Consider the following 14,812-nt stretch of genomic DNA (forward strand, 5'->3'; position numbering starts at 1 on the left):
CACCTATAGGATACTTACGAATTTGTGTGTAGATAGTCAAAGGTTAGCTGAGCTCGGTTCAGACTGCTGTAATTTGTGAAAGCCATGAGTGCAGTGAGGTCTCCAGTTCTTTACCCACTAACTGGGAACTATAAGCTTACAATGGAACAGATTTTTCAGGATTCCTTCCAGTAAAGGTTTCGTAAATCTGTGCTCCTTAGTTAAACAAGGTTATCTAGTATCTAACCAAGATATATTCAAAAAGATGTCTAAAACAAAACTCAATTTCTCCTTTCATTTTTTTTTAATCTTCTCAATGACTATGATGTAATATTTTGGAAGGAACTACGTCATAAACGTGTAGTCTTAAGGAGCTTCAGCGTTAATTTGCGACAGTTCACGGAGTGGAATGTGGTTGGTCCTAGAGTAGATGATACTGGAGTTGGCGATTTAATTACTGCTCCATCTTCATGATCTTCGAGCCTTTTTTGTTGTTATTCCTCTAAATTTCCTGTGAGGAAATTTACCAATCCGGAAACTTACCAATCCGGAAATTTAGCAACTTCAGTCATAAAACTGGACAACCACCCATCTCTTCGCCATCAATGATCCCAGGATCCTTAAATTAGCCCCAGACTGGTGACCACGATGTTGATGAAGTGCATATGGCGTTAGTTCCGGCTTCACCACCTCCCAACTGAAAGATCTCCTAAGCGCTGAAGACCGATTTCTGTTTTCAAAGCCCGGACCAAACCTAGCTTGCTGTGTGCCCCAATTTCGTCAGGGTAGTGGGTCAAATTACCTCACAATGACCCACTAAGTAGCCACAGAAATGACCCGCCCAAATTAACTCAGGCGGGCCGCGCCCCTCCCCCACTTCCCTCAGACACCGGCCTCAGCCTCTCAGGCCCTGACTGGGCCTCGGTCCCGTGGTCTCCTCCTCACGAAGAGGAGTTAGTCCCAGCTTTCAAGGCCCGGATCGAGGACAGTGGCGAGCGAACCACCCGACCGGGCGTTGCCCGGCGCTCACAGCTGCCTTTGTCCCTCCCCACGGAATTGGAACCCAACGACCGCAGCGCGCTCTTGGAACCATGTGCTGCCGCCGCCTCCGCCTCCGCCGCTGCCGCCGCCGCCGCGAGACCAGCCGCCCGCGCGCCGCGCTGGATGAGATGGTGACCGGACTCAGCACCACAAACTTCGGCGTTTAGGGCTCCTCCGCCGCCACTGCCGCTGCCGCCACTGCCACCTCAGCCACCGCTTTGTCTCCGCCAGTGCACACAAGCCAGGCCGCCTCGCACACTCCCCGACGCCCCAAGCCCCCGAGGCCTCCGCGGCGCACTCGGCCAATCACAGAGCCGCCCCTCCTCCCGCCCCCGCCCTGATGCGAAGCCTCCTGATTGGTGGGTAGCGTGTCTCCACGTGACCGGATTTTGTTAGCCGGGCACTCCCCTGTCACGTGAGTGCGCGCGCCTCTCTTCCTGCTTTCTTGACCCTCTCCGCCATTTAAAGAAACAGTACCGGGGGCGGGCCGAGCGACGCAGCCGGGACGGCAGCAGCTGCACGGACCGGAGGAGCCATCTTGTCTCGTCGCCGGGGAGTCAGGCCCCTAACTCGAAGAAGCCCTGGCGCGCCCTCCCCCCCTCCCCGGTCTGGTAGGGCGAAGGAGCGGGCGCGCGGTCGATCGAGCGATCGGTTGGCGGCTCTTTCTCCTGCTCTGGCATCCAGCTCTTGGGGCGCAGGCCCGGCCGCCGCGGCGCGCGCCCGGTGGCCGTTGGCGCTCGCGCCGCGTCTTTCTTCTCGTACGCAGAACTCGGGCGGCGGCCTATGCGTTTGCGATTCGACGAGGAGTTGTCCGGGTGGTCGGCGGCGGCGGGCAGCTGCTCCGCCCCGCTCCCGGGGAGGCGGCGGGATTTGGCGCGGCCGGGGAAGCTGGGGTGGCCGGGGCCGGCCTGGAGGCCTGGCGCCACCCTTCGGGGCCTGCAAGGACCCAGTTGGGCGGGCAGGAGGGGGCTGGGGGATGGTTGGTGGTGGGCTTCCTACTTTGTCTTTTTCTTCTTATGCCGCCCTAGTGAGGGGCGGGATCTCTGGCGGCAGCTCCGGGGTGGAGAGACAAGCTCCGGAGTCGGAAGAGCTGGGTTTGCTTCCGGGCCTAGCCACCAGTTGGCCGAGTGACCTTAGGCAAGTCACTTGGTAATTTGTCTGCGCCTCAGTTTCCTCCTCTATCAACGTTTGTGGGATTGAAAGCGCTTTGTAAACTATAAAGCGTCGGTGAATGTAAGGGATGATTATTGTTCGTAATGCTTGGCTTTATTTTTTTTTTTTTTGAGTTGTAAGAAAACTTATCAATTGTCCAATCCTTGGATTTTGAACCTGGGAACCTTGGATTGGAGTTGGATATTCCCAAATTCCCTGAAATTGTGTGCAAAAATTAGTGGGAATATGCATTTTAGGGGAATGAGGATCCATCGCCAGCAAGTTTTCAGAGGGGGGCTGTGACCCAGAAGAGTTAAGAACCACAATTCCTTTGCCACAAGGAGGAAACTGAGGCCTAGATGTCATTTGGGACCCGTCACAACCAATTTGAAGCCCCTTTTGAATCCCTGGGATATGTGAGCTGTTCTATGCATAGTGGGTATTCGGGGTAACAACACTCCACTGCTTGGCTTCTATTCTGAGTCTTTTCACCATGGGTTGCCTGAAAGGTGGCTGATGCATATGGTACAGTGGCACCCAATATAAAGCAGCTAAAAGTAGGAGTGGATGTGTTCTCTAGTATCAAGAAGCCTGTTTAATCTTTGGCCCAACAACTTTTTATTTTCTGGTGCCTGACTACTTTTCTGTTTCATTGACCATTTTCCATGACCATGGCTGCCATCCGTTACTTGCTTCTATTTTATATTCTTAGTTTGTGTGATTGGTAGTGAGCAGGCTTATTTTTAAATGGTGCTGCCAAGTCCAGCTAATGAATGGTGCAGGTGAATTTTTAGCAAGCTGGCTGACTGGAACAAACTGAACCAGGCATGGAATTCCTGAAGATGTTTGGGGGTTTGTCTTTATTAATTGAAGGTTAACATTCTCTGAAAAGTTTTGTTAGAACGTCTACTGAACCTCAAAATCAGTAGACTGCAAGTGTTTCAAACCTTAATTTTCCACCACCACCCCCCACCACCGGCCTGCTTTGTATTCTCTTTGCTTGCAAGTGTGTTACTAAAATGGCCAAAATGCCAGTTTTTGCTTCTTTGTTAATTGTCAGCTGCTTTTATCAAATTCCAGGCCATTATCCAGCAAACACTATAGAAATGTTTGAACACTTGGATTTCAAACATTTTCAATTTGTGGAGTGGTGCTTACCAGTGGTACAGTTCTAAGCAAGCAAACACAAACCCACTTAAGTGTTTTGTTTGTTAGGGGTTAGCCGGTTCTGCTATTTCATACAAACATCTGGGAAAAATCAATTGACTATTCCCTTTACCTAGAGGGCAGAGACAAAGGATCTCAATTCCAGAGAAGTGACTGTTTTGGAGAAAGATGTGTTGGTCTTTTAGCTCTTTTGTAATTAAATCTGGATGTACCTCAAAAGAATGTTAAGACTGTGGTGATAAGATGCTTTCCTCAGGAGAAAGGAGGAAAAAAACAACTGGAACTCAAAGCTTGAAATTCTGTGACAAAACATGAGCTGTCCGGGATAGGAGGTTGAAAGTGTTTCACTACAGCGTTCTGCTCTCCAGATGTCCTTCAGTGTAGTCACGGCGTGGACTCCAGATTTCCAGATTTTCAAGAACTGGATCCGGGACCTGGAAGAGATTATCAAGATGTGACAGGAACTTGGGAGCTGGATTTTTTTTTGTTTTTGAATTTGGGGACTGTTTTCCTCGCTTTGAGAAAAGAGACAATGACTGAGCAAACACTGCCACCAGCGCTATTACTGGGAATTCGGAGACCTGAATTTTCGCCACACTCTCAGTGCAAACTCTGGCGATGCTCCACCCACAGTGAACTACGGTACTTGCCATTTTCCAAAATGCCTTATTCTTTACCATCTCTGCACTTTTGTTTGTGCTCTCTTCTCTACCCTGGAATGCCTTCCTCTGCTTCTTCACCTATCAAAACTGCCATTTACTCAATACCCAACTCAGATGCTCTTTCCTTCATGAATTTCCTAACTTTAGCCAGAAATTATCTTTTTTAAGTTTTATAATGTGTTGTTACATATCTTTTATCTATCTTTGTATACAAATAGCTTGTAAAGTCCTTCTTTGCATGCATTAGCTCTTTCCAGATAGCAGGCCCCATGAAAGCAAGGGCTTTGTCTTGGGAATCTTTGCCCAGACATATTACCACATATGAAGCATTAGTAGAAAGAAGGAATTTAGAGAACAGGCGATCTCAGGATAAGCACTCAAGAAATGTTTGCTTAGTTGCTGTGTGGTAACCTAATTACTCCTGATTAGGGAAAAAGTCACTAGTTTTGGGCCATGTCTCTTCCTTTATTTCATGCTTTATTATTTTTTAATTCTAACTTTAAAAAGATTTAGGGAGCCCTCAAGTATAAAGAGAAACTGCTCTGCTGCATAGGGTATTACAGAGGGTTGCAAGGGCCAGGGTCTTATTCCCTGCGTACCTTATTCTCTCGCACTCAAGATGGAATCTTATGAAAATGTAATTAAGGATAGCTTTTACAAGTACAAGACCATAAGACAATTTGTGAAAGGCATTGGAAAAGGAAGAACAACGGTATCTCCTTTGCTTTGCTTTGGTGTTGGTATATAAAATTAAATCCAGTTCTCATACCACCTTTGGAGCCACTTCTTTCTCCACCAACCACTGCCCAGCAACCTGAATATAATCAAATTACTCCCCCAAAGTATGAGACTTGGGGCAGTTCCTATTTGTTGCTTCCCTAAGACAGTTTGTCCTCAAGAGTCAGGAAACAGTCTTTACCAGAGAACTCTTTCTGTTCTTATCATCACTGATCATTAATCATAAGGCTTTTTCCCCCCATTTATTATCTGTCAGCTTCTAAACTATGCTTGTCAAGAATTAGTATCCGTCAAGCAGCTCATGTGCTGGCAGCAGCCCCACCCCAGTGTTAGAGTCCTTTGTTTGTAATTCCAAGCATTTGTTATCTTATATGTTTTGTCCCTCTCCCCTCCAGTCCTGTGCCTCCTGGTTGCCAAGTGTTCACCTGGACCGTCTGACCACCTTTGTGCTATTCCATCAGCCTACAGATCTGGTACCTGGATTTTTGCCCATGGTGATTCTACCACCTTACTACTGAAGAAGACATCATTCCAGTGGACCACTGTGACCCAGGAGGCATCCAGCAAATCATCATGATGTGGCCTTCACCTCCACTCCTGTACTGTTCTACCGAGATTCAACACAGCCTTTTGTAGTGAAGTCAAACTCCTCAAGCCAAATAGCTGAAGCTATTTTATCACAACAAAGGCTCTTTGTTCCATGAGTGTGCATTTCGTTTCTTCAGTTAAAGCCTTCAGAGACACGTAATAAATTTGGACCAGGGGATTTTTAGTTATCAGCACTGTCTGAAGAATGGCAACATCTTTTTGAGAACCACATTGGACCATGCCCCACTATCTTAAATGATTGAAATTCAGGAAGTATCTAATCTGGACCCCATTCTTTTTCCATGTCAAATCTGTAGTAACCTACTGAATGAGCAAGCAGATATTCTGACCCATTGGGATTAAAACAAAGGCACAGTGAACTCTCAGCATCTTCTTTGGGATTACTCAGGAACCAGAACTTTTCACACAAATGTAAGAAATTCTACCAAGGAATCCCTTTACCTAACAGCATCTCACAAAGCTCCAATCAGATTCCAGAAAAGGCCTCTTGATACATCCAGGTAGAACCTATATGGTAATCCCTTATGTTTATATAGCACTTTACAGTTTCAAAGCACTTTTACATGCATTAATGTCAATTATCAAATAACACAAATTATAATCCCTTTTTGCAAATGAGGAAATGGAAATTTAAAAGGTTATCCGAGGTGACACAGCTACAAAGTGGTAGAGGCCAGGCCTTCTGACTCCTAGTCCAGTTCTCTCCTTGGAATTAACTTAGCCTCTATTTTACCCAGTGTTAAAATAACTGGAGAGTGGGAACCCCAGAAAAGTTTCCAACTTCCTGATCTGGTGCCCTCGATCAGTCAGGATGTCATACATGTAATCTTGTGATAGCTGTACCTAGACCAGAATTCCATTACAGCATCTCTGACATTTAGGAGTAGACTGTCCAGTCAACAAAACAAATGTTCATTTGACAGCAAGATTACCCATTACGAAACACAAAGCTGCTTTTAGATCTTTCATGTATCTTCATGGTCTTCCCAAAGATGGCCTAGTTGATTGGAGATCCCTGTTCATATCATGTCTTCTTTTTTTTTTTCTTTTAATTCTTACTAATATTCCTGGACACCAAGATCTACCTGTGGTCCTCTATCCCCAAACTAATATTTACATAGAATGAGCCATCAATTTTTTTAGAACAGTACTGTTCATATATATGTGTGTGTGTGTGTATATATTTGATATACACATGTAATATATATCATAGAGCTTCTGTAGTCCAGTAAGGTGGTAAAATACTGTAAATGTGTCCCCTTCCCTGATTCATAATGCAGTGTAGTGTATTAAAGGATCTCAGAAGGCTTGTGGTAAAGAGCCTCATTTAGCTGTTTGGTCCAGTGTGTCCTAAGTTTAATCAAGCACAGAAAGTTATTTTTGCAGCATTCCTTTTAATGGAATGGGAAAACTGCTCTAAAGCAGTATAGCCAGTGCTTCCTGGTTGCCAACAGATTACCCTGGAGACCCAGGAATAAACAGCATCTTTGAAACCCCCCCTTTGTTTACCTTGTCAATAACTACTTGAATTAGTATGTCTTCCTCATCTGAGAGCCCCACATCTTGACAGTTACCTTTGTTTTCTGTCAAAGAAACCTCTAGAAGATTTGTGGGGATACATGGGATGGGGATGGGGGGAGTTAATTCTGCCACAAAATTAGATGAATTCCATGACATTTAGCAATATACTTTTCTGTCCGTAGAATTGTGCTGTAAATCTAGTTTAAGGGAATTGCATCTCAGGTGGGTGAGGAGACTGGGAAGGGAAGGGAGGAGGAGAATAGAGAAGAGGGGGAGGAGGGGTGAGAAGGAGATATTTTCTTAGGATTTGAGTTGTGGCCCACTGAGATCTTATTAATACTTGAAGAGAAGTCATCCAGCCAGGGAATTTTTGAAATAATATTAACAAAGAAATGAATGCATTTTGCAGCTGTATGCTGACTGCAAAAACCCCAGCACTATTGTCACTTAAAACCAATAGCCTTGTTCTCTGATAGTCACTTACAAGCCCAATTTCAGGCAATCTGAATTTGTAGCAGACTTGAATGTTAACTTCATCATTTTGTAATGTGGCCCACATTAGGGAAAGAATAAATAGGAAAACACCTTGGCTTACCACAGGCTTTGCTCACACAGTTTCTGGTTTCTGTGACCTATTTTTTGTATTTCAGCATTTTGTGAACAACTTATTCTTAGATCATTGGTTTTCCAAAGTCTTTGTGGCCATGAAGCCCTTTGAATGAAAACTTTATGGAAGCCCAGAGTAAAAGTGAAGCTGCTCTGGAGGAAGCAGAAGTGGGGGGCCTGAAACCTGCCACAAGCATCTTACTTTACCACCATGGTGACACCTAAGGAGACTTCTTTACAACAACTAGAACTCTTCAGAACACAGTTTGAAAACCACTTCCCTAGACAACAGTATGTTCGACCTGAATGGCATTCTGTTCTGTACCTCTACCCAACACCATCCATGTTCAGTTGATGCCGAATGTTCTTAGGAATACTTACTGTGGGCAAACTCAGAAAAGTACAAGAAGATGGGCATATCTTTGCCCCCCAGAGTAGTCATATGGGCCGAAAGTGGTATCAAATGGACCTAGAGTAATAGCCCTCTACCTACAGATGGACTTCCAGTGATTCCTGGATTTGATATAGCCAGAGAGCAATTCATACATACTCTACACTGACAAACCCCCTTACCCAGCTTCTTTCACAAACACCAGATGCTCTAGTGGTACTTGAAATACATGACCTTGAAGTCTTGATCCTCCTTGGATACATGAATCGCCAGGTATTGAAGCTGATGCTGAAGTTGATGTCTCATTGAGGCCATATTAGAGCAACTGTACATTGGACCACCCATTCTCAGCCATGGTACTCTACTTTGTGTGCAAGGGATAACTATAAACTGAAAGCAGAATTCAAAGACTGGCAACATTATCTAAAAGGGTACCTGGTTATTATTCATATTCTCAGACTATGTCACTATCACTCAACCAGTGGCAGTTACACTACTTCTTGGTTTTTATTCAGTTTAACTGCTGTTTCCAGGATAAATGAGCTAATAACCTTTGAAAAATCGCTAAAACAATTCCTCAGTCACTGGCACATCTGCCTAGTCTCCAAAATTATGAATACTCAGTTCTAACTGCATGTAATACCTGATCCACAAGAGACAGTCTCTGAACATCCTTTCTCGTCTGTGTGATTTAAAATGTGACCATTTCGAAAATTTTCTTCCAGCCAAGAGAGATTTTAAGATGGGTGTTTTGATGTCTGGTACCATCAGCTGTTGATGTTAATGATGTTTGGAGGTAGGCCTTTTGACCAGGCCATGATAGCTTACTTGGTGGGCATCTCAAATTGCATATCATCTACCTTTTTGCTGGAAATGTAGACTGACTGGAAATCTACAAAGCCTGCAGCTAAAGATTTTATCAGTAGACTCAAGAGCTTCCTGCTGCTTCTTCCTAATGTCACAAGACCACAGTCCCCTGTCCTTGTGGATGTTTTCATGGAATTTCATCTGTCTCAGTACTATTGTTTTACACTGAATCAGAGTGGCTGACTTCATTCCTTGTCTTGAAATACTCTCAGGCATTAAGACAACTTACCTGTTCAGGAGGGATTTGATTCATGAACTCCTCCCAGACCAGATCATGTAGAACAAGTAGACTTTGATTTGTGCCATGAGAAAAGTCTCATTTCTTCAGAGTCAACTTAAGGGCCCGCTGTCCTCAGCTACTTTAACGAATGCACTGGTTAAATGTTGGAAATGTTTCTTTATATCTTTTGTCTCTTATCCTCTAGACTAATTGTGATTATATGAGTCAGTCTACAAATCATCAAACAAGGCCTAAGTCTGGTTACTTTATACTGCTCACCCTCAACAAATAAAATCTGATGACTGGCCTGCTTGTATGTACAACTGTTATTTGTAAAGAAGAAATTATCTACAAGCTTAGTTTTTCTATTGCCTTCAAAATGTCAGCTCGATTTTCTTTTTCTCCTGTACTTGACGGAAAAAGACATTGATCTACACTGGCAGTCATTCCCTTTAATCCTGTCAAAATGAGGGACTAAAGGTAAAGATGATCATCTGTTCAAGAGTCTGATGTACACTGTGTGTAAGAATTGATGGTGGAAAAAGCATAAAACTCAAACCTAGTATCTTACTATCTCCATGCCTCAGATCTCATCTTTCAGCAGTACCATTCAACCAATCTGAGGCCTTGACTTGTTGATAAGATGATTCTCAGAGATGGGCTGAGTTACAGAAGATGGAGACTTGATTACCAAAGAAAGTAGGGCCAACCTTGATGAACCTGGCTCTCCCAACCCTATCACTCCCAGATGTAGCATAGACTCCTAAACAGAACCTCAAGTCTGGATTAAGGAGATAGCCTTCTCCTGAGCTGAAAGTTCTTGGGCAGATGAGCAGGAAAATGAAAGTTGCTGTACCTGACTGGCCCTTTAAGATCAGAAAATTTTATCCAGAATAAACGCTGTGGATTAACCCTGGAGTACTCAGGGTTAAAACTAATGTACAGAGTTTCGATATTAAACTGCCTGTTCTTCTAGATCATAGCCTGGCTATTGATATGGCTGGCCCTGCTGAAAGTACCTTACTTACTTGCCTATTTACCTGACACAGCCCTTGCCTGCTTTTTTGACATATTGCTGCAATCAGACTGGCTGTCCTTGAGAAGACTATAGCTGATCTTGGTCTATCTTATACCCAGTTCCACCAAGGGGTTTTGAACAGAAGCAGCCTGCACCTCACCCACCAGGACTTAATGTTCACAACAGGAAGGACCGTGCTGTATACTCCTTGACCAGCAGCTTTTTTTTTTTTTAACTGCAGAGTAAGCCTCTATGCCTATATATATTAGGTCATTTTCAGCACTTGGGACCCTTTCTACCAGATCTGAAGGAGCAGAGCAGATTGAAGTCACTGTCCATTCCTCTGTTCTACAGTAATACAGAGATGAATCTGATTTGCCAGTACTCAACAGAAATGTACCAGTTCAACCTGGCAAAAGACTTAAAGGAACACAAGAAAACTTTTCCACTGAGCTTAAAATTTACCACTGACTTGATGAGCGTCACAGAACTATTTGCCAGTGGGAGGCTGGTTGTCCTGCTTCATGTCAGCAAGACAGTTGGGCTCTCAAACTCACGACCACTGAGTTTACTTACATTGAAACTCTGTTGTGTCATCCAGAGTATGCTATTGGACATGATTATTCCATTCAAATGGATTACAAGCCTCCTGAGTAGAAGACAAACTTACTCCTCATGATTTTTTCCAGAATACATTTATTGTCAAGGAAGGAACAGTGCCAGCTGTTACCATTCAACTTTATGAGCAGAGATTAAACTTTTTCAATATCTGGTCTTACCACTGACATCAGTTGTTTTTGATTGACCAGCATCAATTCCATCCCTTTGCAACAACTCCCTGATGTTTCTTGGAACCTCGTCTCCTTCTTTTCAGTCCATGTGGTTCAATCTGACCTAATCTTAGGTTTCATGGGTGGACATTTAATTCAGACCTAATCAATCAGCACAGTCCATCTCCTTGACCATAGTGATTCGTTCAGGAATGGTCATGTGATTCAAGCTGGTCCAGTGATACCCAACCCTAAGAGTTTAGTGAACTGTGGAGGAGAAGCTCAGAAGCTCTACTGAGGTTGCTTAGCTCTGTAGGATGAAAAGCTCAGACCAACAGGGCCCACCATATCGAATGAGCCAGTCAAAGAATGAAGCCAGTACAGAGGAAAGCAGAGCCAAATGTTGGAGAGACTTGAGTCCTGATGACAATGTTTGTGCCCCTGGATCCAACCGTGCCTGAAGCTAGTATATCCCCTGGACTTTTCAGTTATGTGAACCAATAAATACCCTTCTTTGCTTAAGTTACTTTGAGTTGGGTTTCTATTACTTGAAATTGAGTCCTAATATTACTATCTACCAATAGCAAAACTTGACAGATCTAAATACTAAACTAGAGGTCAAGGCCACACTGAAATTATTTTCCAATCCAGAATATAAAATGGAACAGGAACTGACAATGTTTAGGTTATTACAGAAGCATAAAAATTAATTACATGGTAGAAAAATATACCAAAAAAACCCTAAATATTTATCAGCAAAGAATTGGTTACATAATACATGGTTCAGCCATATAAGAAAATCTACATGTCTGTTAAAATGAATAAAATACATTTATTGTGTATGGGCATGGAAAAATGGCCATGATTATTAAATGAAACAAACCATTGCTAGAAAAATGTGTACAATGAACTCATTTAAAAATTTATGTGTTTATGTTCATAATGCATAGAAAAATCTATTAATGGGTTTCTTTGAACAGTGTAGATTACATGAGACTTTCAACTTTATACATTTCTGTATTTGAATATTTTACACTACTCACATTAAACTTTATTTTAAACTTTAAACTTTTTTTTAAAATAAAGAGTTTTTAAAATTAAATTTAGTGCTTACTGTTTGACCTTGGCAAGTTACTCAACACTGAGCCTGTTTTGTTAAATAATTTTAAAGACCTGCCTTTATATTTGTGAATATTTAGATAAATATATTCATCCATTACTCAAACTGATAGACTGTTGCATCTTTCAGAGCTCAGTAATTTTTCCTTACTTTTTAATGTCTGAGCATATTTAGCTTATGAACTTTATAGTTTCAGTGTTCATGAAAGATTATTCCAGTTCTCAACCAACATTAATCTCTTTAAGACCTCTACTGCAGGTTCACACTAGGCAGAGAGAAGGAAAAAGTCTCATTTTCTTCGAAATCTTTGAGTATTCTGATCTCGCTGCAGTCAAGGTCAATAATGGCCTTTTATTGTTAAGTCCATTACATAAACATCATATCTGAACTTTCAGCAGCACAAACAACTGCCACCAGCATCTTGGCATACTCTTCAAGTGTCATTTTCTTCCTACCTTCCTGGCTGTTGCTCCATTGTAGGTTTAGTTCTTCTCGTCATTTAAATATTGGCGTAGCAGACATCCATTCATTTTTGTCTCCCCTCCCAAAATCATTTCCCCATTTTTTAGTGATCTTCACTTTTCCTTTGGAATGCTACTCCTTCCCATTCTGTGGGAATACCGTAAATGACAGTATTCTTGCATCATGCTCCCTGGCTGACTGAGGTTGGATTGTGTGATCCAAGCTTGTACAGTCTAAATTCCCCTCCCATCAGGACTTTGAGTCTTGAGAGAGGTGACACAAAATTATAGGAGCTGAGTCCTTCTGATGGTAGTGTCCCAAGGAAACCATATAAGAGTTCATCCGATGACATCCCCAAAGGTGCCCTGGTTTCTGTTGTCAAGGCCTAGCTATCCAGATTTTCCTTTGTTTCTCAGACCACCATATATCTTCGTTGTGTTCCCTTTTTATTTGTCAGCCAAAGTGGGTTTCTCTTGCTTGCAACCAAATGACTGGTTTCTGTTGCTTTAACAGTTAAATAGTAGGCTTCAAACCCTCAGGAACATGGGGGATCTGGAATTGATTACTGCACTGAGACTGAAAGGCAGCAGGAACACTTCCTCTGTGTGTGCTGCAGTGGGGGTAGGAGGACAATGAGCAATTTGCAGTGGCAAAACAGCTAGTAAAGATGCTCCCCCTTGTCATTTGGAATCATGTACCTATTGAGGCAACATTTGGATAACCAGTTAGCTGTTGACAATAGGACAATTTGAAGTGGATAAGGAAGGCCAAAACCATTGAGTTAGGAGTGTATAATTGTAAATTATTGCAATAGAACTTGGAGATAGATTCCACAAGTTGCAGAATTATGATGCTGATTGAATTTGCTGCATTGGTAAGATCTTTTGTGAAAATTAAGGCAATCAGAAAAGAGACTGACTTATGGAGTACTGGTATCTGGGAAGATTCAAAAGACTTGGAAAATTTCAACCCCCAAATACCTTAGGAATAAAAGTTTGGGTGTTCCCATTAGTCAGAAACCTTTGGCTAAAGAAAACAGAGAGTGTATAGTGAAGGAGGAAGAGATAAGCACAGTCAGCTCTCCATAACCACAGGTTCTGCACCTGGATTCAACCAACGTGGATCAAAATCCACAGCTGAATCTGGGGATGTGGAACCCACAGATACAGGGGGCCAACTGTAGTATGCCATTTTATATAAGGGACTTCAGCATCCGCAGATTTTGGTATCCACTGGGGTCCTAGAGCCAGTCCCCCATGCATACCAAGGGACAACTACCAGCTCCAGCCCCATGACTTGTGGAAATAAGATCTATATAGCCTCTACCCATATTTCCTAGCTTACCTTTTTATCCCTCTCCTCTCTCTCCATTTCAGTACTTTGCCTCTCATATTTCCTGGCTGAAGTTTGAGCATGATCCAAGTTAGCCCAGTCAGACTTCCCCTCCATTGGAACTGAGCTATTCTGCTGGCAGTGTCCCCAGACTAATATATATGGGTGTGTTGGTAAATCCAACAGTAAATCCATAAGTTGTAGATTGTCAAGACAGGGTTAAGATCTAGAGAAGAATGACTATCACCCAGAAATCTAGACTTGACACTGGGTGTGATAACTGGAAATTATTTTAGGTTATCTCGCCTGGGGAGAAGAAGAATTCATTTTCTACAGTATGTTGAATGGAGTCATTTATAAAATTGTTCCTAAAGAATGCATGTACTGGGCAGCCAAGGGATAGAACAGCAGACAGCTGCATTTGCCTACTCTGTAGTTTTCCCCCTTTTTTGAGAATAGCACCCCACCTTTCCTTCGGGAAGCTAGCCCTCTCCCATGCTACCAGAAGGTAATACGTAAGAGGCGTGTAAGTTCCTGTTACTGAGATTTCCTCAGTTGCCCAGGTTCCTGATTTTCTTGAATGTTAAGATTCTCTAATTTTTGTGAGCTTCCTCATATCCTTCCAGTAAACTACTTATGGCTGCACAAGGTATCCCCTGTACAACCATATGCAGAGGCCCAGTAGCCAGAGTTGATTTTTTTTGCTTACAGTCAGAGTACCCCAACTGAATCAGTGTCCCTCCTATGTCTTAGGCCTTCTTGCCCTATAGACGCTCTAAAAAATCTCATCCAGTTCCATGGCTTTGTGGTTTCCAACTGTATGTTGATAACTTCCAGATTCCTATCTTAAGCCCAGGCATATATCCTGAGCTCCAGATCTGAATGACCACTTGTCATCTGGATATTCCCCCACTTAATTAACACACAGATAACACTAACCCCACCATTTTCCCCTCAAAATCTGCTCTTCTTCCACTGTTTCCTTTTCTTGATAAATGGCACTATCCTACACCCTGTTTCTCAAACCAGAACATGGGCGTTATTCTTGACACTTCCCTCTCTTCTTTCTCACCCCAGACATCTCTATTAATCATTAAATTCTCTTAGTGTGTCATGTAAATATACCCCAAAACCATCTCCATTTCCGTCACCCTTGT

General features: G+C 43.0%; 2 protein-coding genes across 10 annotated transcripts in view; one reads left to right on the forward strand and one right to left on the reverse strand.

Moving 5' to 3' along the window:
• MORC2 (MORC family CW-type zinc finger 2) overlaps positions 1-1,591 on the reverse strand; it is a 64,047-nt gene extending 62,456 nt beyond the window's left edge. For all 9 annotated transcript variants that reach the window (XM_082353079.1, XM_082353077.1, XM_082353078.1 and 6 more), the window contains exon 1: positions 19-1,591. In XM_082353079.1, the coding sequence (XP_082209205.1) occupies positions 19-86 (68 nt within the window). In that variant the 5' untranslated portion in view covers positions 87-1,591. The remainder of the gene's footprint in view (positions 1-18) is intronic.
• Positions 628-11,267, forward strand: TUG1 (taurine up-regulated 1; the record flags this gene model as incomplete). The annotated part of the gene is made up of 5 exons (XM_082353901.1): positions 628-649; positions 866-1,151; positions 1,252-1,379; positions 1,588-3,981; positions 5,135-11,267. 4 exons carry the CDS (start codon positions 628-630, stop codon positions 2,046-2,048), a joined length of 897 nt encoding a protein of 298 aa, XP_082210027.1. The 3' UTR covers positions 2,049-3,981; positions 5,135-11,267.
• Positions 11,268-14,812: the final 3,545 nt, after the last annotated feature.

This window comes from Balaenoptera borealis, assembly GCF_965194805.1.
Source record: "Balaenoptera borealis genome assembly, chromosome: 14".
Lineage (NCBI taxonomy): Eukaryota > Metazoa > Chordata > Mammalia > Artiodactyla > Balaenopteridae > Balaenoptera > Balaenoptera borealis.